Genomic DNA, 27,911 nt, shown 5'->3' on the forward strand with positions numbered 1-27,911 from the left:
CACTGTGCTCCAGATGAGAAGTGTGCTGAACTTCTCCCTTTACATCCACGGATTAAGCATTTGTGATTTATTAATAGTATCTACCTTGCCTATGCACATGGCAGTATAGGAGGTTTCTAATTGTTTAGCATCTTCTTGTGAACACTCAGCACTTTTGACTTGATAAACAGCTTCATCTACAAAAGGGTTCTTACATGCAAGAAGTCTTTGCTCAATTGTTTCAAAATGAGGCCTGAGCACACCTTGATCACATAATTAGTTGTGATATGAAACCTTCAAATTCGCAATAGCAGCAAAAATCTTCAATGCGGTAACAAGAATCAATTGACTCATTTGATCCTTGAACCCTTGTGAAAATGTACAGGGATGACCAAACAAATTTACCTTTCCTTAAACGTACATTTCAAGGTTTTTACTTCAACTTGATATTCATTTAAAGCTTATTCTTCTGCAGGCGTATATTCATTTAAGGGATTAAATACATTTTGACCTTTCACCCCTGGATTTGAACCCAAATAAGCATTAAATCAGTGGTAGAACTATAAACAGAAGAATACACCGGGGTTACAGCATGTCTAAGTCAACCTAATCAAACTCACTAGAGCTGGCTGATAGGAATATATCATTAGCATGAAATAAGGCCTGCATAGACTGCAGATACCACAGACTCTACTAAAAGAACTACCAGGGCTTTGAGACCATATGGCCGTGAACCAAACCTGTAGAACAAGGAATAAAAATACAGTTTGGGAGGCCGAGAATAGCCAGTGACATTGCAGAGCTCTATTAGTTGGCAAGCCTACATTTCCTTCTCAACCTGCCTCATGTTCACCAGCTCTATGGTTGTTTCGTGAATACCTTGGCCAGTGAACCACTGATGACAAGGAGAGGAGAATTAGGAATGTTGTGGAATACCCAGCCACTCCTTTCAATCTGTATCACTATTTCTGCCCCTTAAAGGACCACTATAGGTCTCTGCTGTGCAGGCCATCAGCTAGGACTGGCTAATTGAACACTGACCTACTGCAACTTTTAGATTGACAAACTATTGGGGTTTCAAGGACTGGTGACCACCTATAACTAAACTAAGGGGTTCCTTTGTTGCTTATGAGCATCAGCAAGACTTGTTAGTTACTACAGCACAGTACGACTTCCCACAGTTGGAAAACCATAATCACAACCAGCCAGTTATGAATAAGGTGCCCATAAAGAATTTGACAACCTTCCTGGCACAGCTTGGCACCTTGCAATTGCACATATTTTGTTTATGATTTGTACTTGCATTCATTTCTGCCTCTATCAATTTTGTAGTACACTGCTTTTATCAAAGTGGGAAAAGAAATGTATGTTCATCCCTAACTCTGATAAGGAAGCCAAATACTTTGAAAGTAAATGGATTGGCAAGCATTTGAGACTAAATTGATTGGCACCAAGAGGAAAAACTGGTTAACAATGAAATACCAACTAAGGAATATTTTGATTAGTAATACATTGCTTGAATACAAGGTAAATATGCAAAAGTAAATGCAGGAGCATTACTATGGAATAGCTTCAATACCACCTCACTACCTCTGATAGTCTGGAATTACAAGAAGCCTTCCTAAGTAGATTTACATATGGTCTATACTGTTTTTAAATGTCTTGAAACAAAATGTTTTCTAGAAAAGGATAATCCAAAGAGATTATCTGACAGCTTTTTGTGGATCATTGAGACTTCACTCTGAGGCCCTTTCTGATTTATCCTTGAGGCGACTGTAGGCAAAAATACATATGATGCATCCTTGAGTCTTGTTGCACTCAGTCTGAGGGGATGATTGAGCATGCTGGGAATTTGATGGTTCAGCGAGATAGCAAGTACTCATGGGACCAATGTGTCAGGTGGTCATTATTGCAGTAGCTGAAAGAGAGTGTAAAAGACCTCCAGGGCGCAACACATCATGTTAAATTGCACAATATCAGCCCGCGGGTGCACATGGATCTGCATATTGATTTTTGATATCTACTCCAAGGACTCACCTGCACCCTTTCTGCAATCACTGTTGCATTTCCTGGAGGCTGCACCATGAAAATGCAGCCCACGGCTACATTTACATCCAAGAAGGGGGTCCATCTTTACCTATTGCCATTTTGTTTCTGGTGGAGTTACAGATATAGAGGCGTTTGGTAGATTTCTTGTGGCAGATTGGTGTTTACCAATAACAGGAACACCGAAACCAGAATGTAGCACTTTCTAGGGATTTGGTTGGAGCAGTATCAGGCCAGTGGTTTCTGAACACAGTGCTCATGGATTACAGAATTAAGACCTCTTTGATCCCATATAAGGAGTGACAGGATACAGGTGACATTAGTAGTGTCTTTTTGGGGGAGCATGTTGTTTTTTCAATTTCCACACAAGGGAGTCAGGATTGTTTGTGGTTCAAACTATTAGGGTGCAATGGTCAGCCTTTATTGCCCTTAGAGAATAATAAAGTGCCATGTGATAGTGGAGAGCCCTGCATTCAGGCTGCTCAGGAGTTTCCACTGGAATGTCTAGTGGCCGGATTTGGTGTTGCAGAGTGTGACTTGCCTTTGGCAATGACAGCTCTTCAGGTTTCTCCTTTGGATCCTTAGTATACTTCTCTGAAATATCTTACAGTGAAAACGTTCTGCTAGTGACATCACCTCCACTAGGAATTTGGAAGAAATTGACTCAGTGGTGAGTGTTCCTTTTGTCTCAGGTTCTTACCAGTCCATATGATTCCCCATCTTCGGTGGTTTTCGTCTCTAAAGTGCTTTTACATTTTATAGAGAAGAAGGGGTTGTGCTCCCAGTTTCCGGCACACTGATTGTTACATTTGTGATCCTTGCAGAAAAGTATAGCGACCCTAACATATTATGAGAGGGATCTTTAGATATGAGGTGGAAATGCCAGCAGTTGCTGAGTCTATGAAAGGCTGCAAGGGGTGAGAAGAACAGTTTAGTCCAAAACGAAGAAAGTAAAGCCAGGATGAGCCAGAGGCGGTAATGTTACAAAGAGTACTCCTGGAAAATCCCAATAAAAGAGTACGAGTAGGTCCAAGGTACAGGCTTGAAGCTCAAGAGGGACATAAGAGGCATAAAATGAAGTCCAGCAGGTCCAGCTGTTATTTGAGATGGAACACGGAGCACTGACATTGTGAGCACAAAACTGAAGCGTCTGCGGAGTCTGGAAAACTGTATTGGTGTCACTGCCCTCCTGTCAGCATAGTTCACAATGATGACCTAATATGAGGCTACATTAGACCTGTCAGAGGCCTAAATTGCAGGGTAAATCCTCCAGATTTGTTCTAATAAATCAAAGATAACGGCAATTCTATATTTTCTAAGTGTCTGTTTGACTTCAACCTACAAATTAAGAGAAGCACGTTTAATATGACGAAAATAAGCAAAATATCAGCAGAATCGGGTATTAGAAATGTAACCACAAAGTGAGTACTCAACATTTTAATAAAACTAATCAGAGCCCGAAATTGTGTTTCTGAAGACGTGTTAGGAATGTAAAACCTTCTAATCCCCTGTACCTCTCCCTAGGTCAACAATGGTGAGCATTCCCTGCAGAAAGTCAGTGGTCACTTTTCATGGGCACGGCAATCAGATGATGGACATAGTGTCCTCAGGAGACACAAAAGTCCTCTCTGAGTGATTGAAAATAAGGGGGTTACACCAGTCGCGGCTCACGGGAGGGAAAAGGGGTGTGGTAGTGCATGGCAGACAAAAAAATAATATTTATAAATAATAATAAAAAAAGTACCTTTCTCGACGCGACGCTCCAATGTGCTTGTCTACTGCAGGGGCACAGGCTCCCAGCCTGCCCTTCGTCCAGTCCTAACGCTGTTTTCATGCTGCTGGCAGCATGAAAGCAGCATTAAGATTGGATGGAGCAACCAGCCAGGGTGCCAACCGCCCTGTACTATGGCTGGCCACATTAAAGCAGTAAAGTGCCTCTATCGGGCCCTGCGGGATGATATTGTTACCCCTCTGGCAGACCTGAGAGAGAAATGGGAGGGGGACTTCGAGATCCAAATCACGGATGCTGATTGGGTCAAGACTCTTGAATGCACCCCTGCAGTATCTAGAAATGTCAGGTTTAAATTAATAAATTTCTATTTTTTGCACAGAGCTTATCTCACGCATGGCAAAATCAATTGTTTCTACCAAATGGCCAAGACAAACTCTTTCAGATGTGGTGAGCATGGAGCTGAAATGTTTCATGTGTTGTGGGCCTGCCCCTCCCTGACTGGGTTTTAGGAAGAACTGACGGACTATATTAATGAGATTGCCCAACGGATGATTCTTTGTACACCTCTGGCCAGCTTGCTTGGGGGGGGTTCATGCGCCCAATTAAATATAAGACTACTAATAGGTTTATACCCCAGATGGGCCCCCACTACCTGTGGACAGAGTGGATGGAGGGACTGTTTAGGACCAATCAATCCCCAAGCAGTGCAGGGACTGTGAGGATTTGTACATATTGGACGACCTGGCAGACAGTATGTACCCTATGGTGGTATCCATAGGGGACAGCATGGCATGAGGCGTGAGTTCAGGGGGGATAGGGAGGAGGTATGTTTTTTTAAGCTCGAAAGGGCCTGTTTTGTATCGCATTGTGTACATTGCTTTTAAAATCTGCGGTTTTACACTTGGAACCTTTCTACGATTAAGGTACTGTACGTATTGCCACGTATATCCATGCTGTATTGGGCCTGGGGTTGTGTTGATTATGACAATAAAATAAACATTTTGTTTTTAAAAAAACAGGCCACGGCATGGGAAGTTATACTTGTATGAAGTAATCAGAAATATGGTGTACGTCTGTACATGTGCTGATGCACAATAGCAGACTTTCAAATAATATAGAATGTGAGGGATGGGAAACATGAATAATGTTAGCATATCTTCCTATATTGTGTGTAATTCAGACTAGCAGTTGGGACTTCAAGTTAAAAGTATTGATGCAGTCTGCAATTCTCAATGTTGCCTCTGAAAGCATTACATCTGTCATGTATTGTCAGACAGAAGATGTTAATTCTCTCTGGACTGTGGCAGGGTCTGTAGAGATCAGAAACACTCAAATTTATTAGAGGTGCAGGAAGAAGCGCAACTTAGCCCTTAAAGAAAGAGCCTGCCTGGTGCCTTCTCACAATGACTGCATTGTGCACCAACCAGCTTCCAGCTGGTGCAGAGTGCAGATGACACAAGCCAGATATTGTGGGCGGGGAGGAGAAGAGGCTAGGGGTTCTGTCCTCCCTTATGTAATTCTGGTAAGTATTGCCCTAAAAAGAGGACATCCCATTTATCCTTTCAAAAGGTCACTAAAGCACTGTGCCATATAATAACCGCTGGAGTCACCAAAACATATATGATAGTTTGGTATGAAACTGGCAAATGACCTTGGAATACCTCAGTGTTAGAGACAGCATCCAAAATGAAATCAGAGCATTTGACTTTAAATACTAATCCATTGGTGCATACGCATATAGAGGTACTGGTATCATTGTGACTATCATGTGACTCATTATTTCCAAACACCTCCATGTACAGCGCACTGTCCATTAATGCCATCGAGTATGGCGGTGCTTGGTTTCAGACAAGATGAGCACGCCTGCTAGGAGCACACTCCTGAGTGCCAGGCCTCCGGTATCAAACGGAAGCAGTCACAGCGATCGACGTCCATGTCAGAATAAGATGATGGATGTCCATGCATGCATGTAGAAGTGTGGAGGGATAAGGATGCGACAGTAAGAAGAACAGACAAGAGTAGAGGAATAAATCGAATGTGTTTATTGGCTGATAATGCCTGAAGATCAGTGAAACTGTTTTAAAATACTTTACCACCATCTTGGAAATTGAGGGCTTTGCAGCTTAGATGCAGACTGCTCTGGAGGCCTGTCTGGTGAGCTGATCTTGTTTTCATGTTTTCTCGCAGAAGTATAAGGTCAGAGCAGATGTAATTTTATGGCAAGACCGGAGGCTCCTATTATGCTTTTGTCTTTTCTTTATTTTTAACAGCAGCTGCAGTCAAGAACAAAACTACTGATCCCATAAGGCTAACGAAAGTAGCCAATGAGGATCAAAAGGTAGTTCGAAGTAATGCACCAATCACTAACAATCCATACTAATAATACCTATCTTGACTGGGAACAGCCCTCTTTTCTTGCTGCTCACAGTCAAGATGAGTACTATTTCCTTTTAGGTTCACTTATTAATTATAATGTTATAGCTTTTGTGTGTGTTTATACATATTATTAGCTGTGATATTTGCTCTTATTTAGCTTTTTCTAGCTTCGTTGTTAACTTATAAGTCGGCTTGCAGCCACATTCCATTTGTTCCGGTTGCGGCACGCGCCGCTCATTTCGGTTGTTTATACGTTGATTCTCCTCAGTGCGCGTCCTTTTCCTTCGGCCGCCCGCTGAGAAGTGTCAGTGCCCAGCAAGAACGCTTCTCACGCGCCTCCTCTGAGCGTTAGCAGCATTTTTCTGCCACTCACTCAGCTGTTTGAGGGGCCGTGCGACAACACTGCCTTCAAATTGATTTTCTCAGCGTGCTTTGAGACACACTTCATTGCATTTTATTACTTACCGATTCAAGCGGTCTCCCCTGTCTTCTGCCATTGCCGGACTCTGCGTTTCTGTGGAGGTTTCCGGTTTCTCTTCCTATTCCCTTTTCACTCCGCCCAGAGGCGGGGCTATATCCTTTCTCTCACTTCGGTGAGATTTTTTAACCCTTTCCTCTCTCAGTTTTTTATCCCTTTTTTCCAGATCACCCCAAGCTTTGTGTAGGCCAATGCTTAAAAATCTATGAACAACAGACATCCGGTCTGAGGAATTCCTCCTCTACCCAGCTCCTGATTTCTTAAAGGAAACCTTTCAAACCTGTGTCCTCTCCAACCTTAGCACGCTGGGTCCATTGGGTTATGTCCTTAGCTGGCATTGATGTCTTTGGGGCCTACTCGGCTAGGGGAGCCATGGCATCCAAAGGCTTTTGGCCGGTTCTGGATTGGAGGATATTCTCATGTCGGCTGACTGGTCCAATGACAATGTTTTCAAGGTTTTCTATTGGAAACCGGTTTAACACGCCTCTTTAAATGTGATTAATACGCTTTAAAATAGCATAATTGGAGCCTTTGGTCTTGCCATAAAATGTAGATTTAAGACTTTCCTTCATAATTTACTAGGAAAATCTACATTATGTATGTCCGTGCATGTATTTTTCCTACTTAGACACAGAACAAACTGAGTCGGTAGCAATGCAGGGTTGAGCCTGTGGGTGGGAGCAAAATGATTCAGGACTGTGTATGATAATCAGTGAGTGGTTTTCTAGCACATCCCGGGGGCCAGGAGAATCTTGTACTGTTTATTGATATGTTATTGATAATTATCTGATGGTACTTACAGGAAGGGAAGCTGCTTTGTAGAAATCTAGTAGAAGTACTATGATTCGGTACAGCCCTATGTCTAAGACTATGATTGGTTAAGAGCACAATATTTGCCTAGAGATCTGCTGACAAAATTATATGAGCCTTGCTCTGAAAATCTTCCTACAGGATACAGAATCCGTCACTGGCACTCGTATCCAAAACACTGTGTTTCAAAGGGGCACAGAGTTAACCAGTACCAGAGTGATGTGTAGTGAATAAAACAAACTTTTGAATTCTTTAGTTATGCAGCCTTTTTTTGTAATGCAATGCCCCTGAAATATATGTGCGCACTAGATGACAGAATGCATCAAACACAGTCTGTATGCCACTTACACAGTTTAGCAGAGTGATCACAGTTTGCAAAAGCTGGCTTATGACTTCCTTTAGTCTGAAGAGTGCTGTCCAGGTACTTCTGTGGATGAAAAAATGTTCCCAGTCCAATGAATAACATCATGATACCTGCAAAACACCATTTTGAAATATGAGATGTCTCATGCTGTTGTCATTGAAGAATACATATCTACCTACAGTTTTGCAGCTCAAATCACCAGTATCCGGTCAAGCTTCCCAATTCAGAACTGCATTGATAATCTGAAAGTCTCAACCAACCGATATTATTGACGCAACAGTAGAATATGCACCTACATTCTTGATACCTCCTATTGTCCAGGGTCTCAAGCCCACATAGTGAGCGCTGGTGTTAACTTATGGAGTGACCGTGCCCACTAGCACGGGAATTCTCATATACTGCTGCTATCACGTTTTATGAAAAGCTGGTGGCAGTAAATTTGCTAGTCAACTGGCCTCTCATAAAAACTTGCTTAATCCAATCTTGTATATGTCCCCAGAAAGCCCCAATCGAACCATAGAGTTTTGTGTTATGGCTTTGGTTAAAGCTATTTTATATTTTCATTGCACGGAATATACTGTGTTGTATGGCTCTCTTACCTACAAGTATTTAAACAACCTTGTGTAAGAGGAGGATTCTAGCAGCACCTCTGAATACAAGGGTATCAATGAGAGTGATCACAAGTGTGGGTCTTGGTTCCAGACTGCTACAACCTTGGATCATAGAAAACATTGTATACAACACGAGCTCTAAACTTAGTTCTAAATTGATAAAGTTTAACATTTTGTCATATCGTACACAGACTTCTTCAGATTCTTGCCACGAAACGTGACCTCAGTCATGCATTACATTTTCAGGATGGCTTTGGTCACCCACTGAACAGTGATCGCTGAAGCGTTAAGGAGCCCTGCGGTGATGGCCTAGGCACCTTACCAAGCACATAATGGGCATCTTAATTATGTACCCAGGCCCTCCTGCTCCCTACTTAAAACTTCCTCTCCAGGTATTATTGCCCCCCTGCTACTTCATTCTGTCTCTCCAGCATACATCCGACCATGGGTCCTACAAAACAAACTTTTTGTTCCCAAGGTGCTTCAACCTGCAGCTCTGGTTGCTGTTTCTAGGGGTTGCCAGGGGTCGCAACTGCGACCCCTGGCTTGCGACCCCTGGTACTGCCTTTGCATCACCAGGCCTCAGAGGTGGCAACATCAGTGGCAGCAACACAGTGGCAGCTCGTGCTTATGGACGCCGGTTGAAGCTCTACTTTCCTTGTTTTTTGTCATTTTTGATTATACTAATAGTAAATAATGCTACATTATTCACTGTTAGTGTAATAAAGAATGGAGTACACCTAACTGGAATATGACCCTGGCAGCGGGGGTGAATAAAACTGCTTTTAATTGTATGTTGTGCGTGTCTGCGGGTGAGGGTGTGTTTATGTGAGCGATAGTATGTGTATATGGGAATGTGTGTGTATATAAAAGCGTATGTGTGAGTGAAAGTAAAGGTCAAAGGGCGTGTGATTTCACTTCCGCTACCTCTGGCATTTTGATTAATTGGGGTTCCTGCATAACAGGTGATATTGTTTCCCACTTCAGAAATACTCAATATGTTGACCTCAGAATGACCAAAGACCGGATTGACTGAGCTGGTATTCATATGTGTACCCTGCATGCTGCGCGTCACAGCGGCGAGACAGGACTCGCTGAACAATGTTCCGGCAGACTGAAAGGAGTTGACCAAAAAATAGAGCAGACTTTGCCCGTAGTAAGGAATACCACCATTAGTCATGATAATAAAACAATATCATAAATATGGTATATTTACAACAACAGCTACAGCAGAGGCTGCCGGTCCCACAGTGACAACAGCAAAAGCAAACGGAGCAAAAACAAACAAGAACATGAGAACCAACAATAATGAAACATTAATACGTTTGTTGATCTGACCAAGCAACAATGTACAATAAAAAGGTGATGTTGTTTTTGTCAGGAATGTTGCAGAAGTACCTGCGCTGGAAGTAAGTGGGATGCTCAGAGTTTCGGTGGTAGTTCCTGGTTAGCACCCACTTCCCCCCTTATGATTTTGTAGATAGTTGAGACTGGGTGTGTCTATTCCAGTTAATTAAACGTGTGAAAAAGAAGCATGTTACTAGGTCAAAGTCTGAAAAAATAATCCATATTCAATGTAATTGATCTGTTTGAAGCCGACTCGCTGCTCAGCACTGATTTCGCACTTCGACCGCCCTTTCTCGGCCCCCAATCAATCAATCAATCAAGGAATTTGTAATGCGCACTACTCACCCATGAGGGTCTCAAGGCGCTGAGGTGGGCGGAGGGAGGGAGGGGGCAGGTGCTGGTACTGCTCCAACAGCCAGGTCTTCAGAAGTCTCCTGAAGGTAAGGAGGTCTTTGGTCTGCCGCAGGTGGGTGGGAAGAGTGTTCCACCTCTTGGCGGTGAGGTGCGAGAATGATCTGCCTCCAGTTGTAGTTCTGCGGATGCGTGGGATGGTTGCGAGGGGGTGGTCGACGGAACGGAGTTGCCGGGTCGGGGTGTAGAAGGAGAGCCGTCTGTTGAGGTATTCTGGTTCGGTGTTGTGCAATGGTTTGTGAGCATGGGTGAGGAGTTTGAAGATGATTCTCTGTTGAAGGGGAGCCAGTGCAGGTCTCTCAGATTGCCTGTGATGTGGCAGTGGCTGGGGATGCCCAGGATGAGGCGTGCGGAGGCGTTCTGGATGCGTTGCAGCCTTTTCTGGAGTTTGGCCGTAGCTTCCTTCTGTCACCTCTTCCCAGATGGTGACTCCCCAGAGTGAATTATTTCCATTTCCAGCACAGGCAAGCAATCAACAAACCATGGAAGTAACAGGCTCAAATTGTACAACCAGGATCAGAACCTATTTGGAAGAAGGCGACAAGTAGTCTGACATGCGGTATACGTGGACTTTCAACTACGAGCAATATGGAGGAAAGCACCGCACTGTAGTACCAAACCTTTACAGGAGATGTAAATCGATGTGCTAGCTTGTCATTTGATGTGCGTTTATCTGTGATTTGTGCTCTTACACAAGCACGGAAGGCACAGTAGTCTCAGTGCAACGTTTTAAAGTCTTTATCTTCCATCAGTATGATTCTACACAGTGCTTAGTTTGTAAATGAATGTGTTGGTGCCCGAAGCTCCTACTCAACCGTTAGCGGCCGGTGAAATAAATGTCGGCCTCTTTAGTTCACTGCCAAACACCCCCTGCGACTTTATCTGACTTGCATGTTCCTGCTTTCTTCCTTTGTGACATTTTTTCCGTCTTTGTCTTCCTCTGTGCTTCCGATTGTTCTGTTTTATTCCCCGTTTGCTCTCGGGGAATAGCTGATGTGGAAAACTAAGGGGGTCATTCTGACCCCGGCGGTCATGGACCGCCGGGGCCAGGGTTGGCGGGAGCACCGCCAACAGGCTGGCGGTGCCCCGCAGGGCATTCTGACCGCGGCGGTTTGGCCGCGGTCAGAAGAGGAAAACCGGCGGTCTCCCGGCGGTTTTCCACTGCCCAAAAGAATCCTCCATGGCGGCGCAGCTCGCTGCGCCGCCATGGGGATTCTGACACCCCATACCGCCATCCTGTTCCTGGCGGCAGGATGGCGGTATGGGGTGTCGTGGGGCCCCTGGGGGGCCCCACTTTGAATTTCACTGTCTGCATTGCAGACAGTGAAATTCGCGACGGTTGCAACTGCACCCGTCGCACCTTCCCACTCCGCCGGCTCCATTCCTCGTGGGAAGGTTGTTTTCCACTGGGCTGGCGGGCGGCCTTTTGGCGGTCGCCCGCCAGCCCAGTGGAAAACCCAGAATCACCGCAGCGGTCTTATGACCGCGGAGCGGTGTTCTGGAGGGGGGAACTCTGGCGGGCGGCCTCCGCCGCACGTCAGGGTTAGAATCACCCCCTAAGTGTCGGTGGCCCCCACCGGCAACCACCGGCTCATATAAAGCACTGATTCTACATAAGAAAAGTAGTGGGGACGCTTTCCTTGCATTTTTCTATTGCAATGACGTAAAGAAACTTGAAAGTTCTTCCACTGGTTTTATAGTGGGCAGCAGTCCTCTGAGCTATCACAAGTAGTCCTACCAAGTACACAGTGCCAAACAACCCCAAAAGAGTAAGTACTAGGAACAAGGATTGGCATATCCAGTAGGTCTCGCTTTTGGGACCTTATAAGTGTTTGGCCAGAGCTGTTCGCTTTAGCAAAGCCTTTAAACAATTATAGTTAGCGGTGGCCGTTTTTTTTTATCTGGGCCACATGTTTTTTGGCTTTGTCATATTAATGTCTTTTAGCTATGTGCTATGGAGTGCAATGGATGTATGTGGTGTGGAGTGGAATCATGTGGGTTGAAGTGTTATTGTTTGTTGTGGAATTGTGTGGTGTTCAGTGGAGTTGTGTAATATAATTATGCGGCCTGATGTACATTGGAATTATGTGGCTAGTAATTATATGGTATTGAATGTAGTGGAATTATGTGGAGTGGCATTGCGTGTTCTAGGGTGTAATTATGTTGAGTGGTATTGTGTGTTGTGGAGTGGCACGTAGTGAAGTGGAATTATGTGGTGTGTTGTTGAACTTTATAGCATCATGTGGAATTCGGTGGTGGTCTCAACTGTCAAGAAAGGTGGCCCCCTAATCTCCTGAAAAACTAACTTTGCTAAAGCCTAAACCTACATTCTACCTACTGTTCTGCTGAGGTATGCCATTTGTTTTATTGTCGTTAAAGAGAAAAACTGCAAGCAGGATCTCTCTTTTAATGGTCTTGAACATTAAGATTCATAAAAATTGTGATTACAAGATTCTAAGGGCTAATATGTTTCATTTTAAAAGTACCAATATGTTAAAATAAAAATTCTGACTGTTGGGATCTTGTAACATTAATATGCCTATCACAAAGTGTGTGCAAAAATAAACACTTGTGCAGAACACAGAGCTGGGCTCCCAGAAAGCTGATTTATGAGGGAGGTTACAAATCATAAACTGGGCGGCAGCTGTGCATGAAAGAGGGGGTCCAGTCTCTGGCTGCTGCACACAGACGCTCTGTCACAGGCATGTGATATGCAGCTTCCCACTTCCTTGCAGTGGAAAGAGCCATGTGCATGCAAAAGGTGAAGGTTCTTTGAACTTAAAGTGCAAGACTTTTTGTATGAGTTGGAAACTGAAAAGCGGTCGTCAGATATTTCAGAATCATAGACGAGTAGTTAAGGTAGTTCAGTGGGTTGTGCATTTGCTGCAGAGACCTGTTTGCTATTTACATGCCCCAAGTTCAACTTCTGGTAGGCTTGCCTAGATTTAACACTATTTTCCCTATTTATGTAACATGCGAAGATCAATCAGACTTTGTTCTACTGGTATTATATGGCACATTAATTTGCTCGAGCTCTGCCCTGTGCAAAAGTCTTCTGTAATATGTCCTGCTAGGAAATCCTATTAGCCCCAAAAGCAGTAACAATGTTGTGCCATTATTTGATATTAGTACTTGTCACCATTTTACATAATTAAATACAGCCACAGTCGATTTTGGCCAAGATCTCAGAGCAGCGAGGTTAACATTACACAATTGTGGTTACTGTGATTAATAGCTGATCAAGAAAGCCAATTCCTACCCATTCAGTGAAAGTGCCATATGCTCCAGTGACAGAAACAAACACAACTGTCTTCCCCTGTGGACATTTCTGTAAACACAGGGCAAGAGGCCACTTACACACATTCCTAAGTCAGGAAACTATTAGGGAGGGGATGAGATTTACATTGAGAGCGCTGCTGTAGAAAGTTTAGTGAAAACATATGTGTGGAAGAAGCGGGCTACTGTGGTGGCCGGTGACATGCGCTGGCAATAGGCGGGTGGCACTGGTAGAGCAGGAGAGGGGGTCATGTGCTCCAAAGGAATTGAAGCCTGAAATACAGAGGGTATAGCCAGGGATGTCTTCAGCCAGGGTCTCTCAAACAAAACCTTTCCCTCTTTCCACAAGCACAATTAAATGCTATTATTCAATATTTCTCTCCTATCCCAGGAAGAGAGGCAAGAGTCACGCACTGTCATCTACCTCCCACAAGCTCATTCAACTCTCCATGCAACTTTTACTACATTGTGTAAACTTTGCACGGGTGTAGTGAATTTTGCGACGACTCTTGCATGGGACCCATAGCGAAAATATTTGCTATGGTATACTGGTGCAACTACGATGTAAATAAATAAATTAAGTGGTATTGCAAGTGCAGTGGGCAGTAGCAAATTGCTGTTCACAACTGAACTGCACCAGTGTAGTATTAGATAATTTTGCTCTGGCTGCAGCAGTTTGGAACATGTTACCATTCTTTCGCCACAGCTGGGGCCTGTGTTTAGGTGCAGATGTTAAGGAAGAGAGGGTGGGGATGAGGATGCTTCAATATGTTGTGATTTTAAAGAACATAATGCAGTGGAGTCTTTCCCTTTGATGCTTGGACATTTATGACAAATGGATCCTTCTGAAGCACTATCGTTTTATAAGTTTGTGCAAAATATTATGTGATTCAATTACAACTTTGCAGGGGGTTTGGCAAACACTGAGCAAAATCTAATTTACGTGGGTTTCAAAGGAGAAAACAAGAACATGTGGCTGCAGTCCTACCTCATGGGCAGTCAGGGAGTGCTTGCTGCAGGGCTGTACAAAAGAACTCTCCTCGAACAACAGCAGTAAACTAGAAGAAGCAGCCGATATCAGCCCAAGCCCTGCATACACAAGGGGCAATCTGCAGCAGCACAAGGTGGGGAACAGCAGGGTGAGCAGCTATGCGACCAGACAGCCTTCCCATGCCCCCTGCACAAACAAAAGAAAAAAGTACTGCCAGGATCAAGCCTAAATGCACACAAGTGGAAGGCTACAAGTCATGTGGGCCTGCTCCATGGGAGGGAACAAATAATGAAAAGGATAGACAAATGGGAACAAATACCCACTTAAAAGCAAGGATCTTAAAAAGGGCACTGAAACAAACGAATGAAAAAGCAGTGGGCGGGATCAAAGCCCACAAAGCGAAAACAATAGGTCTCGAAGCTCGACCTAAAGATGGATCAATCCATTGGAAAATTTCAGCGATACCTCCACTCAAGTAGATTGCGGTATGTGTGTCATTAACAATGGTGTCTTGATCTATGTTCTCTTGGCCTTTCAACATTATCACCTTCATGTCTGTAAGTAATTGCACTAGAGCAGGACACAGTATTAATGGGAGCTGAAGGTATAAGCTATCTGAAGTTGTCTACAAGAAAGCCTTAGAGTGCACAGCATAGAAATGTTGTGGTGTAGTGACCAAGTGGGACACTGTGGAAAGGGGAGAACGGCAAGGTTTGGAACCTAGCTCTTCCAGTTGAACAAACTGTGTGTTTCTGGTTAAGACAGGGTTTCTCCGTATGCCTCAGCTCCTTTATCTTTGAAAAATTGGCAGTGCTTGGAAGTGATACAGTTTATGGTATTTGCTATACAAGAGAACTGATTCAGTCAAATACAGCACTCCCTTCTGCTTTCCACCTCCCCAAGAGCCACACGCATATGGTAACTAGGTGCACTACCCACTGAAGTTAATTCTGTAGAGGAGAGGGATGGTGAAGCTTTTGGCAAATTAAAAGTAGCAGCTAGAGGTCTTGTGTCGCAGTGATGTACATAACCTGTAGAGGAGGGTGAAGGAGTCCTTAACAGTGATTACTGGTCTGTTCAACAGATAACAAACCTCAGTTCACATTCTTAATTGTTCTCCATGTCTGAGTCTGTGTGGGACCGGAATAAACCCAAATGAAACTGCTGCAGTGTGTAAAACGTAAAAATGAATCAAACAACCCCTCTGCTTATGGTGTGCATTATTCTATTGTTTATTAAAAGGTATACAGCAGCTAAAACATTCATAATCCAAACTCTTGCATATTTTCACCTTGTCCTTAAAAGCAGCCTCTGGGTCACTTCCTTTTCGTTTTATTGACCTTACAGAAAGAGCACTAACAGTTTGCCCTTAAGCAGTGTCAGGCAAGGATTAGGTGGAGGGGTCTGAGACAGAGTTAGCTCAGTGAAAGAGTAGTGCAATCCTTCTGAAACACACCCTCCTACATTGTATAGATGTAACAACAGTATTCTGGGTAGATTTAAACTCTGATCAGTGACACCGCAACCCAACCCCTGACAGATACCTGTTATTCACTCTCCACGTTCTCAAACCCAACCTGCCCATGTCCGCTCAGAAACAAATGGCACCAATTGTACACAGTGTCTCCAGGTGATTCTAGGATCTAACAACCTAGTCTAGTCGAGCTTTGAGGAGTAAGACAGGCATGTTCATCTGCTTCAAGGCATGTATAGGAAAATACTTTTGCCAGCAGATACACAGAACCGCATTCCCAGAAATGGCTTTACGGACACGCTGCATGAAAATATAAAGGGTGCTGTCAGAATCCCCTTCAGAGGGCCACATTGCACACAGGGTCCAACCGAGGTGGCTTAGGCCTTTTACTTCTGATGTTCCAGGGCTTACCCTACTATGAAACTTGCTCAACCCGGTCAAGCCCCCCTTCTGTACCTGACTCTCAGTTGGGTATTGTGGTTCGGGCAGTCAAGGCTCGTTTAGGGGAAGCTCAGTTACAGATCAGTGAACACAACTCGTAACTCAACATGCAAGCAGAGCATGCAATATATCAATGTCCAGTCAAGTACTTGTTTTTAAAATAAAAATAAGTATTTTAATTCAAACTCTACACATGCAAAGGTAAACAGAATTCAAAAAGCAATAACACTCCCTTGAGGTAGGGACTCTAGTAGTTATCAGGGCACTCCCTGTATTCCCAACTCTTGTGTAATAGGTGCACTGTTGTTCCCCATTTACTTAGGCTGGCATCCAGGGAATGTAAACTATTAGGCCATACTCAAGAGTTTTCCCCTTTTGCACTCTGTTCGTAAAGTGTTGACACTTAGAATTAAAGGGGTTGTATCACCAAATGCAGTATATCCCCAGGCCTCCAAAGGCCCAATGCTCAGCTTACCCACTCCGGCAGTACAAAACCTGTCATAGTGCAGCGCAGCCACGGTCCGCATTGGCAAAGTTGGGTGGCATGTGGTCAGACATGCAGAGCCTGGCAGCTGCTGCTCTCTCTGTCTCTCCTAAGTTGCACTTACAAGTGGTCCTGACGATCTGAGTTGCTACAGCTACTGCGAACATGCAGTAAGTCTTTATCGCCTTTCTCGAAGATGGGGCATAGTCCTCTTGCTCTGGCGGGGCTCCAACGACATCCTCTTTATCCTTGGGCCTCCTCAGCTACAATCCCCCACATAAGGGCAGATACAATCTCAGCTGCAGCAGCAGTTTCCAGGTGAAGCGCAAGACCTGAACCTCCAGTCTCAGCATAGTGAGTAGCCCCTCCTGGCATATGAGGTTGCTCCTACAAACTCGACCAGTCTGGCCGAGTTACCCTCTAGTTGGCTTCCTCTGCTGCCGCTCCTGGCTTTGGGGGTCACAGGAACCATACAGCAACAGCCTGATCAGTGCAGGAGCGGGATTCTCCCACTGTTCCCTAACTTAGATCAAGGCAGCCCCTCCTGGCACATGATGTCACCAATTTAATACTCTGCACACGGGTGACAGCCCAATCGGTGCTAGAGCGGGTTTCTCCCTCTGCTCCTTGTCACAGTTCATGGCAGCCCCTCCTGTCATACATTGTTAGACCTGACAGCCTTAGGGTGGTCACCCATAACTTTTTGCCTGCCTCCCTCCACTTTTTGGACACTGTTTTTGCTGGCTTCTAGACTCTGCGCACTTTACCACTGCTAACCAGTGCTAAAGTGCATATGCTCTCTCCCTTAAAACATGGTAACCTTGAATCATACCTGATTGGACTATTTAATTTACTTATAGGTCCCTAGTAATGTGCACTCTCTGTGCCTAGGGCCTGCAGACTAAATGCTACTAGTGGGCCTGCAGCACTGGTTGTGCCATGCACTTAAGTAGCCCCTTTTCCTTGTCTCAGGCCTGCCACTGCAAGGCCTGTGTGTGCAGTTTCACTGTCACCTCGACTTGGCATTTAAAAGTACTTGCCAAGCCTAAACCTCCCCTTTCTCCACATATAAGTCACCTCTAATGTGTGCCCTAGGTAACCCCTAGAGCAGGGTGCTGTGTGGGTGAAAGGCAGGACACGTACCTGTGTAGTTTACATGTCCTGGTAGTGTAAAACTCCTAAATTCGTTTTTGCACTACTGTGAGGCCTGCTTCCTTCATAGGCTAACATTGGGGCTGCCCTCATACAGTATTGAAGTGGTAGCTGCTGATCTGAAAGGAGTAGGAAGGTCATATTTAGTATGGCCAGAATGGTAATAGAACTGGTGAAGTTGGATTTAATATTACTATTCTAGAAATGCCACTTTTAGAAAGTGAGCATTTCTTTGCACTTAAATCTTTCTGTGCCTTACAATCCACGTCTGGCTGGGCTTAGTTGACAGCTCCTTGTGCATTCACTCAGACACACCCCAAACACAGGGTACTCAACCTCACTTGCATACATCTGCATTTTGAATGGGTCTTCCTGGGTTGGGAGGGTGGAGGGCCTGCTCTCACACAAAGGACTGCCACACCCCCTACTGGGACCCTGGCAGACAGGATTGAACTGAAAGGGGACCTGGTGCACTTCTTAGCGACTCTTTGAAGTCTCCCCCACTTCAAAGGCACATTTGGGTTTAAAACAGGGCCTCTGCCCTACCTCATCAGACACTTGCTGGAGAAGAAACCTGAACCAGAAACTACATCCTGCCAAGAAGAACTGCCTGGCTGCTCAAAGGACTCACCTGTCTGCTTTCTACAAAGGACTGCTGCCTTGCTGTTGGCCTGCTGCCTTGCTGAACTCTTGTCTGGCTGTGAAAGTGCTCTCCAAGGGCTTGGATAGAGCTTGCCTCCTGTTCCCTGAAGTCTCAGGACCAAAAAGACTTCTCTTTTTCACTTGGACGCTCCGCGCGGCGAAATTTTCGACGCACAGCTTGTTCCGCGGCGAGAAAAACGCTGCACACCGACGCTGATCGACGCGACGTCTTCGGGACGACTGGAACTTCGACGCACGGCTTCGCAAGGACAACGCCGCCCGACCGCCAGAGGAGAAATCAACGCAACGCCTGCTGTGAGATCGAAATTTCGACGCGCAGCCCCGCAGAACGACGCACAGCCGGAAAACAAGCAGGAAAATCCACGCACAGACCCGGGACATCTGGTAATCCCCGCGATCCACAGAAAGAGACAGTCCGCGCGCCGGAAAACGACGCACGACTTCCCCGCGTGAAAAAATAACGACGCGAGTCCGTGTGTGTTGGGGAGAAATCGACGCACACACCCTTTTCCACGTATCACTTCTTCTGTGGCCCTCTGAGGAGATTTTCCACTCCAAACCAGGTACTTTGTGCTTGAAAGAGACTTTGTTTGCTTTTTAAAGACTTAAGATACTTTATATCACTTTTCAGTGATATCTCTACAAATTCACATTGCAACTTTATTCGTTTTGACCTACAATTATCCTGATAAATATTATATATTTTTCTAAACACTGTGTGGTGTATTTTTGTGGTGCTATATGGTGGTATTGTATGATTTATTGCACAAATACTTTACACATTGCCTTCTAAATTAAGCCTGACTGCTCGTGCCAAGCTACCAGAGGGTGGGCACAGGATAATCTTGGATTGTGTGTGACTTACCGTGACTAGAGTGAGGGCTTTTGCTTGGACAGGGGGTAACCTGACTGCCAACCAAAAACCCCATTTCTAACATACATGATAACCAATTTTTCTATGCTGCACAGGACAATAGCTCGATCCTCACAGTTCCTCACAGCTTCCTCGGGAGGCCTCCGTGTCTGGGCTCCCCTCTGGATCTCGCTTCCTCCAATGCGCTCCTCTCCATTGCGGCATGCGTAGTCTTGGTAAGCAGGCAGGCACTGGTGCTACAGGTTCCAGGGCAGGTGATCTTGATTTCCCTGGGTGATGTCCCATCACCTAGCAGGGAGACTAGCGGGCTAGGCCATAGTCTTGGTCACAGGCAGAAGTCTTGCAGAGCTTCCCCTTCTCGCGCAGCACAGCTGGCTGGCTGCCCAGCAGAGGACCAAGTTTGGGATCTCAAACTTACCTACTTACAGTTCTTTTCCAGACACAAAATGTAATTTAGTGTCTGAGTCTTTGAAGTTTTATGTTGGGCTTCTCCTTCTTTGAAATGGACACCTGATCCCTTTCTTCTTCTTTATGAAGGATGTCGGTCACACCAGCCAGGGCTCCGAAGTTGATTAACCCAGAGTGACCTGGATGTCAACCACAGTGACATGTGACATGTGCATCAAAAGGTTAATCATGGGCCCTCATCCCTACTCTTTATGATTCCCTTATCAGCCCTACCTCCCTCCTTCTGAGATGTGTCCAGGCCACTTCCTTGTGATCAGTCACTGAATCCAAGATCCCTTTGAAATGCCTGTCTCTCCCCTTGTCTGGTTCTTGTCCCACTCAGCTTACAGGAATACAGCAGTACACACATCTGTCTGGGGGGAATTGCTCTGCTCCTCATGTTTTCACCAGGCATATCTGGGCTTCCCAAAATGGAACCCAACGTCCTCTATGTTATGTACCAGTGCAGGTACTTCTGCACTGAGTATCCATTCACAGCACACTCCACTGCCTTTTACTATTATTGTCATGTGCCATGCTACCACCTACATACTCACATGAAGCACACACACTCAGGCTGCGCACAATGTTTAGTACTGCAGTCTCTTTGTACTGTACGAGAGTGGGTTATTTTAGCACACACCTTTACCATGTGCTCACTGTACTGCACTTCACCTTCTGCGTAGTGTAGCCCTTGAAAGCACACATGCACTCAGCACATGTTTTCATCATGCATGCACTTCTACACCAACCTGATGTAGGCCAGGGGTGAGATAAACACACAGCAGCAGAACTTTTAAAAAGGTGAATGAGGCTGTAGGTCTCACTCCAGTGAAACGGGTTAAATGGACCTGTTCACTACTACTGATCACTACACAGTAAGTTGCCACCAATGCACTTGTGCTATTTAACTTGTAGGGAAAGCAGTAGCCTTCCACTACTATGAGGGTAGGGCTTTGGGTGCCCGCTCCTGGTCCAACAAGACCGCAATTGGTGAGACAGGCCTATGTCATGGTGCACACAACACATGATCCATGTTCACCTATGACAAAAAATCAGCATTAGGGATGCAGACAACAACATAGTTGGACACTAAGGGCAGGGGTACACGTCTCTCACCATGCAGAGGACCTTTCCGTCCCAACAGGTGCTACACAGACTCTAGTTCTCCTGGAGGAACTCTCACCCAAAAATGATTAGGGTGTTTTGTGGCCCTCTGGCCACCAAAGAAGTTCAAAAAATTTACTGTGTGTTAAACATTAAGAGCTTACTCCCAAAGGCACTGTGGAGTATGTAAATAGTACTCCTGTTGTACTCTTTTACATACTCTTAAATGTCTTTGTTAATCAGCCCCAAACATATAAAATGTGAATAAAATGAGAACACTCCAGGTAAATTCATATATGCTTAGTACAAACAGAAAAGATGGTGCGCACTTTTACTAATAGGGACATTTCGGGGACAACTGACAAACACATGTAAGAGTGTGTAAAAAGGGCTCCTGTAGATTTACTTCCTGTATTCATAAATGCTTTTGTGAAGCAGCCCCTAAATATACTGTGTGGAAAGATGTAGATACAGGGGAATGTGACTCTGAAGTCCTTGCATTGGCATGCGCGTGACTACAAGAACACAAAGAGTGCAAAACCTTACGCAAACGGCAGAAGCAGGAGTTAATCATTTACGCAGGCTAGTATGCACTATAACTGCACCAGTTTTAGCAACTGGAGTCCTGTCTCTTTCCTCTTATTTAGCGTCCCAGTGCTTTCTGCTTTCAAAGCATGCACAGCGTGACGTCAGGGTCACTGCATTGCATTTGCCCGTGCATGGAAACCGAGTAAGACACTGCATTCACCTGACCAAGGCCCAGAGGCAAGGACGCACACTCTCAAGTTTGTTTTGCACTTTTATTTCACATTTGATAAGGGCACACAAACTCAAAGGAAAGCACATGTATTCAAAGCAGGTATGTGCTCAATGTTACCATAAGTGGAAAAGCAACCTTTATACTCATGGAAAACCATGGAGCAATAGCCAATAATGGACAGGTACAGTTCAACCCTAAAACCGGAAGCAAAGAGTGAAATGGAGAATATGTATGTGATCAGTTGTGGAACGAGCAGTAGTCCATGCCCTGTCTTCAATCTGTATAGGTTTGTGTGAATAAAGACACTCAGCCATCAGCCGGCACATGACAAGATATTTGGTTGGCACTACTTCCATTCCAGCTTGGGATTCATTTCCCTAGTGGAAATGCCAATTGACCCAAGAAAGATATTTTGTCACTTGAACCCCTCATGAGTTTTTGCACATTGTCCAGTGGAAACAGAATACTGCTGAAATAAGCAAGCACTAACAAAGCCACTATGTCTTTCTTTCATGCAGTAAGCATGCAAACACAGGCATGCAGAAATGCTGTGGTGGTCTTAATGGTAATGGTGGTGGTGGTGATGGTGGTAATGTAATGGAAGTGGTGGTAGCAGAAGTGATAATGGGCATGGCAACAGTGGTGAAGGTAATGGTGGTAGTGGTAATGGTAGTGGTAATGGTGGTGGCAATGGTAAAAGCAGTATAGTTACACCAGTTTGGGAGTAATGGTAAGTCTAATGGGAATGCTGGTGCTGGTAATGGTGGTCAGGAGAGGGAGGCAGAAAGAGGACAAACAAATGAGCAACAGAAGGGAGATGGGGAGAGTAAAGATGTTTCTATTGTGGAGTGAGGTGCAGAGCCAAAGTTCCAACAGGAGTGGCCGACGGCAGGTGGTCCACCAGGCGTGAGTAGGAGAAATGGTATTCTGCTGGGCGCTGTGATTTTAAAGACAGTGCAGTGCATCACTGTGGCTGCAATGTGGGCTGTGACAGTAGAAGAGCCACAGCCACTGCAAGGAGGGTGGGGTTCGTAGCTGAGGCTATCCTGACGTACAAAGGTGAAAATCTATTAAGAGGCCATCTTAAGCTCCGGGTTGCACTGACGTCCTGATAAGACGGTGTTAAAAAGCCTACTGCAGTAAAAACATGATTGTTTCTGCATTAAAAGCATTTATCAGATATAATAAGTAAAATAGTCCCTTGGGAACTGTAATGGAAGCACTCCATAGGTGGCACAATGATACACCAAACAGCCATGTGGTGGGAGTAGTAACTAAATTGCTGTTTGTCAAACAGCTAAAACTGCCTGGAGCCAGAACTAAAACAACAACCAATAGCAACTGACACCATTAGAAGCCAAATATCAGTTTCACGCTGTTAGAGGAATAATTGGAATTTTCTCCACAGAAATTTAGCAGATGTGTAAAAACCCATGACACAACACCTTGATGAAATAAAGACCACTGAAACTGGTCGGCTAGGTTTTCCAACAGTGGCAGTGAGAAACAAATAATGGTTGTCAAAACAACTAACGTGTTGACAAGCGGGAAGATGTCCTGGGATCAATTATTATAATTAGAAGGGTATTTGAAAACAATAGGATGTTTATTTGTTTTTATAATATAATTATAAAGAGTTGTCCTATACATTGTCTCAAGCATCCATCCGTTGCTTCTAACATACTAAAAATATAATTTAATCAATCCCCTAGCATGCAGTGGATGATGCCCAGTTAAGGTTAGAGCTATCCAAGATCCAAAAAAAGAATATTTATCAAATCTCTTCAAAGAAAAACTTGAGCTTCTCTTAGGAAGTGGCATTAAAAGTCTGATGTACTTCTACACCGACCGTTCTCGCTTCCGTCCTATTCAGTTTGATCCCCATAAACCCTCTCTCTTGGAGGATGGGAAAAGCCACGCATGCAGTGACCCAGGATAGTCTCACTCTGCCTGTAGATGCTGCGGGAGGAGAACTGAAAAAAAGAATGAATGTATTTTTGACTATTTTAGGATGTATTATTGATAGATCGTCGTGAAAAGTTTTTAATTAATGATTGTTTTTAACTTTACGTGTGCTTTTACGGCCGAGTATTTCGGCCGAATAAAGTTTGGTTTGATTGGATTTGACTAAACTCTTTCCCCCCGAGCAAGTGGTACCCTAGTGTTCTGAGGAAGATGATCAGATGAGCTTGGGGATCTGAGTCATTCGCCAAAGGGCAGGGAGACATGTCTGTTGATCCTACAAGAGGTCTCTTTTAGAGAAAAGGGCGTCACGCGCAGGGAGCTGGAGGTGTCGCTGTTCACCGAGGCATGTCCTGACACATGCCTAAATGCAGAAACCACATGATATGAGGAAAGCGGTGTAAGGGATGTAGAAGCAGCTCGAGGGCAGTTCAGGGAAAGATACTTCCACGTTGCCGCAAGTACATAAGACTGAAAAGAGAAAGCCAACACAGGAATGCGTTAGTCTTCTACAGACAATAAACCAGACAGGGCAGGGATTACAGGACTGTACAAATCGTCAGCATAAGCCAAACTACTTTAAAGGCAAAATATATAATTGTTATATAAGACATTTAGAAAGTCAATTCTCTTTATTTAGCGTGTCCCCGAAAATGTTTGCTGCGTGCAACAGCCTTAAGGTGAACACATCAGAGTCACCTAAATTCTGATTTCAGGTCATACCATTGTAAAATATGATATACACTAAAATAGAATAAGGTACATACCCAGAAGGATGTGGCTTCGCTCCCGGGCATATTCTCCTCCTGGAACAAATTTGAAAGCAGTGCACCACACGCAGCTTAATATTTCCAGTACAAAAATCACCATGCTGGCAGCCAGAACTTTCCCAGGGTGGCCAGAGCTAATAAGTCGCCCAGCCAGGTGAGGCCAGACTGACATGGTGTAAACTGCAAGAACACAACCTGAAATGAAGGCGCCCTCTGTCTGTAAATAGAGGAGACCTCCTGCGGCTGCTGCACCTGTAGGACAAAGAAAGGACTTGAGTCAATCGGTTTTAAGAATGCAAGGTATTAACTTCTTTGGGCAACCAAGTGATGTCTTCTTCAAGCACATTTCATAAGGGTAAAAATAAACAGTATCACAAGGTCTAATTTGGTACAACCCTGGTAGGGACACAGTTTGGATTTACAAGACCTCCTGCCTCCTCACTGTCATTAATACCTGGAAAGCTTGAACTACCCCAGATGTAGTGTTCTCCTTCTAATCTTGAATGAGTACACTTCGCCACCTCATTCATGCCTTTGAAGTGATATAAAGTCGCTGTTAAATCACCTTCTCCCTCGGAACTACCACCTGTGCAGAGTAAAATCGTAGCATAGAACCCTTCAATAGTTCCACAGCAGTCCACACATTATCTCAATAACTCTCATTTTAACTATATATAATCTATTCTTCTAGAATTGTGGTCACTGGCACAGGACACAGTGCTACAGGTTAGACCTGTACTGGTTCAGTACTGGAAACAAAAACAAAAAACTTTAGCAGCCCATAGACTGGGAGTGAAGGTGTGGCAATAGAAAGAGGATGGGGTCACAGGGGTGGAGGCTTGAGAAGCAGTGTTTTAACAGTCAACGCAGACATATTTTTTCAAGTTTGGACCAAAGAGTTTGGCAGCAGCGACAAATGTGATGGTACATTTTTGGCATTTTAAAATATCTTATGCGTTAAGGCACGTTCCACAGAGATCTTTGTGTAACCAGCAATTTCTGTGGTATAACAGAAAGATAACTCTGGTGGTTAATGCACTTGCTGAAGAAATATGTGTAGTCTGATCACAGGTTTGACTCATCATAAAGTAGTATAGCCGGGTAATGTGCCTGCTGCAAAACACACTGTGTAACATGCAGGTCACCCACTCACTGGGCAACAGCTTTTACAGCAGAGACCCATTTCTCAGTGTGTTATGAACTGGCATCAAGGAGTTGCAAAAAAAGTGGACTTTTACTGTTTTTTCTCAATCTTTTATTAGTCTAAGGTTGTTAAAAAGGGTTCCTGTGGGTAGAAGTGCTAAATAAATGATTATTAGTCTAATTACTAATGTAGACATAAATATCAGACCCTACAGAGCATGCCGATCTCTTACATCCAGAGCTTGAAAAACCTGCTTCTGAATCATGGCTTGGCACAAACATGTGTGACAAGTTGAAAATATTTATTTCCTTCACTGCATTTCATGAAGGTCTTAGACGCCAGATAAACCCAGCCAGGATGAGAGTCAAACAAAAGGAGAGCTTATTATCGTTGGGCTGGGCCCGAGCAGGAACTGAAAGTAGGTTGCCCTTCACACCTTCCGCAGGTTCTACTCTGAACCCATAACAAACAAGTTATGGGCCCCACTGAATGTATCCCAGTGTCACAAAGCTGTACCAGGACAAAGTCAGAACATTTTACTGGTGCCGGCCCCAGATCTTGGATATGCCTCAATAATAGTTGCTAGATCCAGAATTCAGGAGGATCCTCCTCATTTCTAGTACTGCAAATGAGATACAAACAGTGATTAATTTGAGCCGGTTGTTGCTGGGGGGGCAGGAACACCAGCACTTATTTTTTGGGACTTTGGGACTGGCACTTAGGTTTTTTGCATCAGATATTAAGTGCGAGCACCAGCGGGGAAAAACACACAAATCGGAAAGAAGAAGTAAGAGAAAGACAGAAAACCTATCACAAAGGGAGAAAACAGGAACCCACAAGGGTGAGGTAAAGGGGCAGGGAGTGTCTAGTAGTGGACTAAAGGGACATGGGGCGTCTGAGCAGAACTTTGGGCACTGGGACTCTTTCCTTTACAAACTAAGCACTGGTTACAAAATAATCATGCAACCTCCTCTTTCTGCTGGTCACAGCTGGGCACACAAACATTCCTTTGACATTTCTATCTCGTCACATTGTGTGCAAACATTGAGGTATTTGAAAAAGAAGACCCCAACATTCAATTTTTGTTGATGACTTCTAATATTCCTTATTTCTGTTGAACTTCGGTGCAGATTTTTATTGCCACAAACGCACCCCCTCCCCCCCCCCCCCCCCCATTTTGGGGGGTCTGTTTTGGAAAACAAAAATTTGCTAACAGTCTGGCGTTGCTTGGGGCACCAAGTGTCACTCCCTTGTATGCTGGAGCAGTCCCGTCATTGAGGTAGGCAGCAAAGAAAAACAGCCGACCCAGCAGAAAACTTAATCTGGTAGGCCAGCTGCAGCTAAAGAGTAAGGGCCCGATATACAAATGGACTTTCTACTCATCAAGTTAAGAACACGGAATCTCCACACTCGGCAGTGCTTAATTTGTAAATAAAGTGGTGCCGGTGCTCAAAGCCCTTCTCTTAAACACAAGGTTGCTGTAACTAAATCTGCCAGCACTGAATAATGAGGCAGCGTAATCCTGAAGCCGTCTCGGGCCTCTTCAATCCATTTACGGCCACCCCGGCCCCTTCAGCTCATCCTGCAACTTTCTACTTTCTCCCTTTATGACGCTTTTTAGTTTTTCCTCCTTCCGTCATTTTCATATGTGTCTTTTGCTCGCAGCAAATGCTTGAGGCAGAAGAGTAAGCCCCGGTCATCACAAATAAGTGCGGGTGCTCAGCATGGGGAAAAACAAGCACAAATTAAGCACTGACACTCGGGCAGAATCTCCGCACTGCAGTGTGCAGTGCAGAGATTCTGTCCTGAGGGGAGAGGTACCGCCACAAGTGCGGAAATTCTGCACTATTAACTTTACGAGTCATAAGTCCCTTTGTGAATAGGGCCTTCTATGAGGCCTTAGTGATTACCCTTTTGAATACATGAAGAAATCTGTGTAATGATACAATTTTAACATAGTTGATCATTCTAAGAGCTCTAATTTTGACATGGCTCATGTGTCAGAAAGTGTGTTGATTACAGACACAAAAAGGCAAAAAGTAAGCGTGTGTCAACTGGAAAGTGGCACTCTTACTCGTTAACAGTCCACCCACATGCACCAGGGTTGGTCTGTTCTTGCAGACTACAGATAAAAGTCTCTTAAATATATCTTCATGTCTCTTGCCAATGTGTGTAATGTGTCATCAATTCATCATTTGGTTTCAAAGCTGGA

General features: G+C 44.5%; 1 protein-coding gene across 1 annotated transcript in view; it reads right to left on the minus strand.

Annotated features, from left to right (window-relative positions):
* CWH43 (cell wall biogenesis 43 C-terminal homolog) overlaps positions 1–27,911 on the minus strand; it is a 460,620-nt gene that overhangs the window by 234,736 nt on the left and 197,973 nt on the right. Inside the window, exons 7-8 of the mRNA XM_069201483.1 lie at positions 24,553–24,807; positions 7,770–7,895 (exon numbers count right to left, since the gene is read on the minus strand). Coding sequence (XP_069057584.1) covers positions 7,770–7,895; positions 24,553–24,807 — 381 coding nt within the window. The remainder of the gene's footprint in view (positions 1–7,769; positions 7,896–24,552; positions 24,808–27,911) is intronic.

This window comes from Pleurodeles waltl, chromosome 1_2 (assembly GCF_031143425.1).
Source record: "Pleurodeles waltl isolate 20211129_DDA chromosome 1_2, aPleWal1.hap1.20221129, whole genome shotgun sequence".
Lineage (NCBI taxonomy): Eukaryota > Metazoa > Chordata > Amphibia > Caudata > Salamandridae > Pleurodeles > Pleurodeles waltl.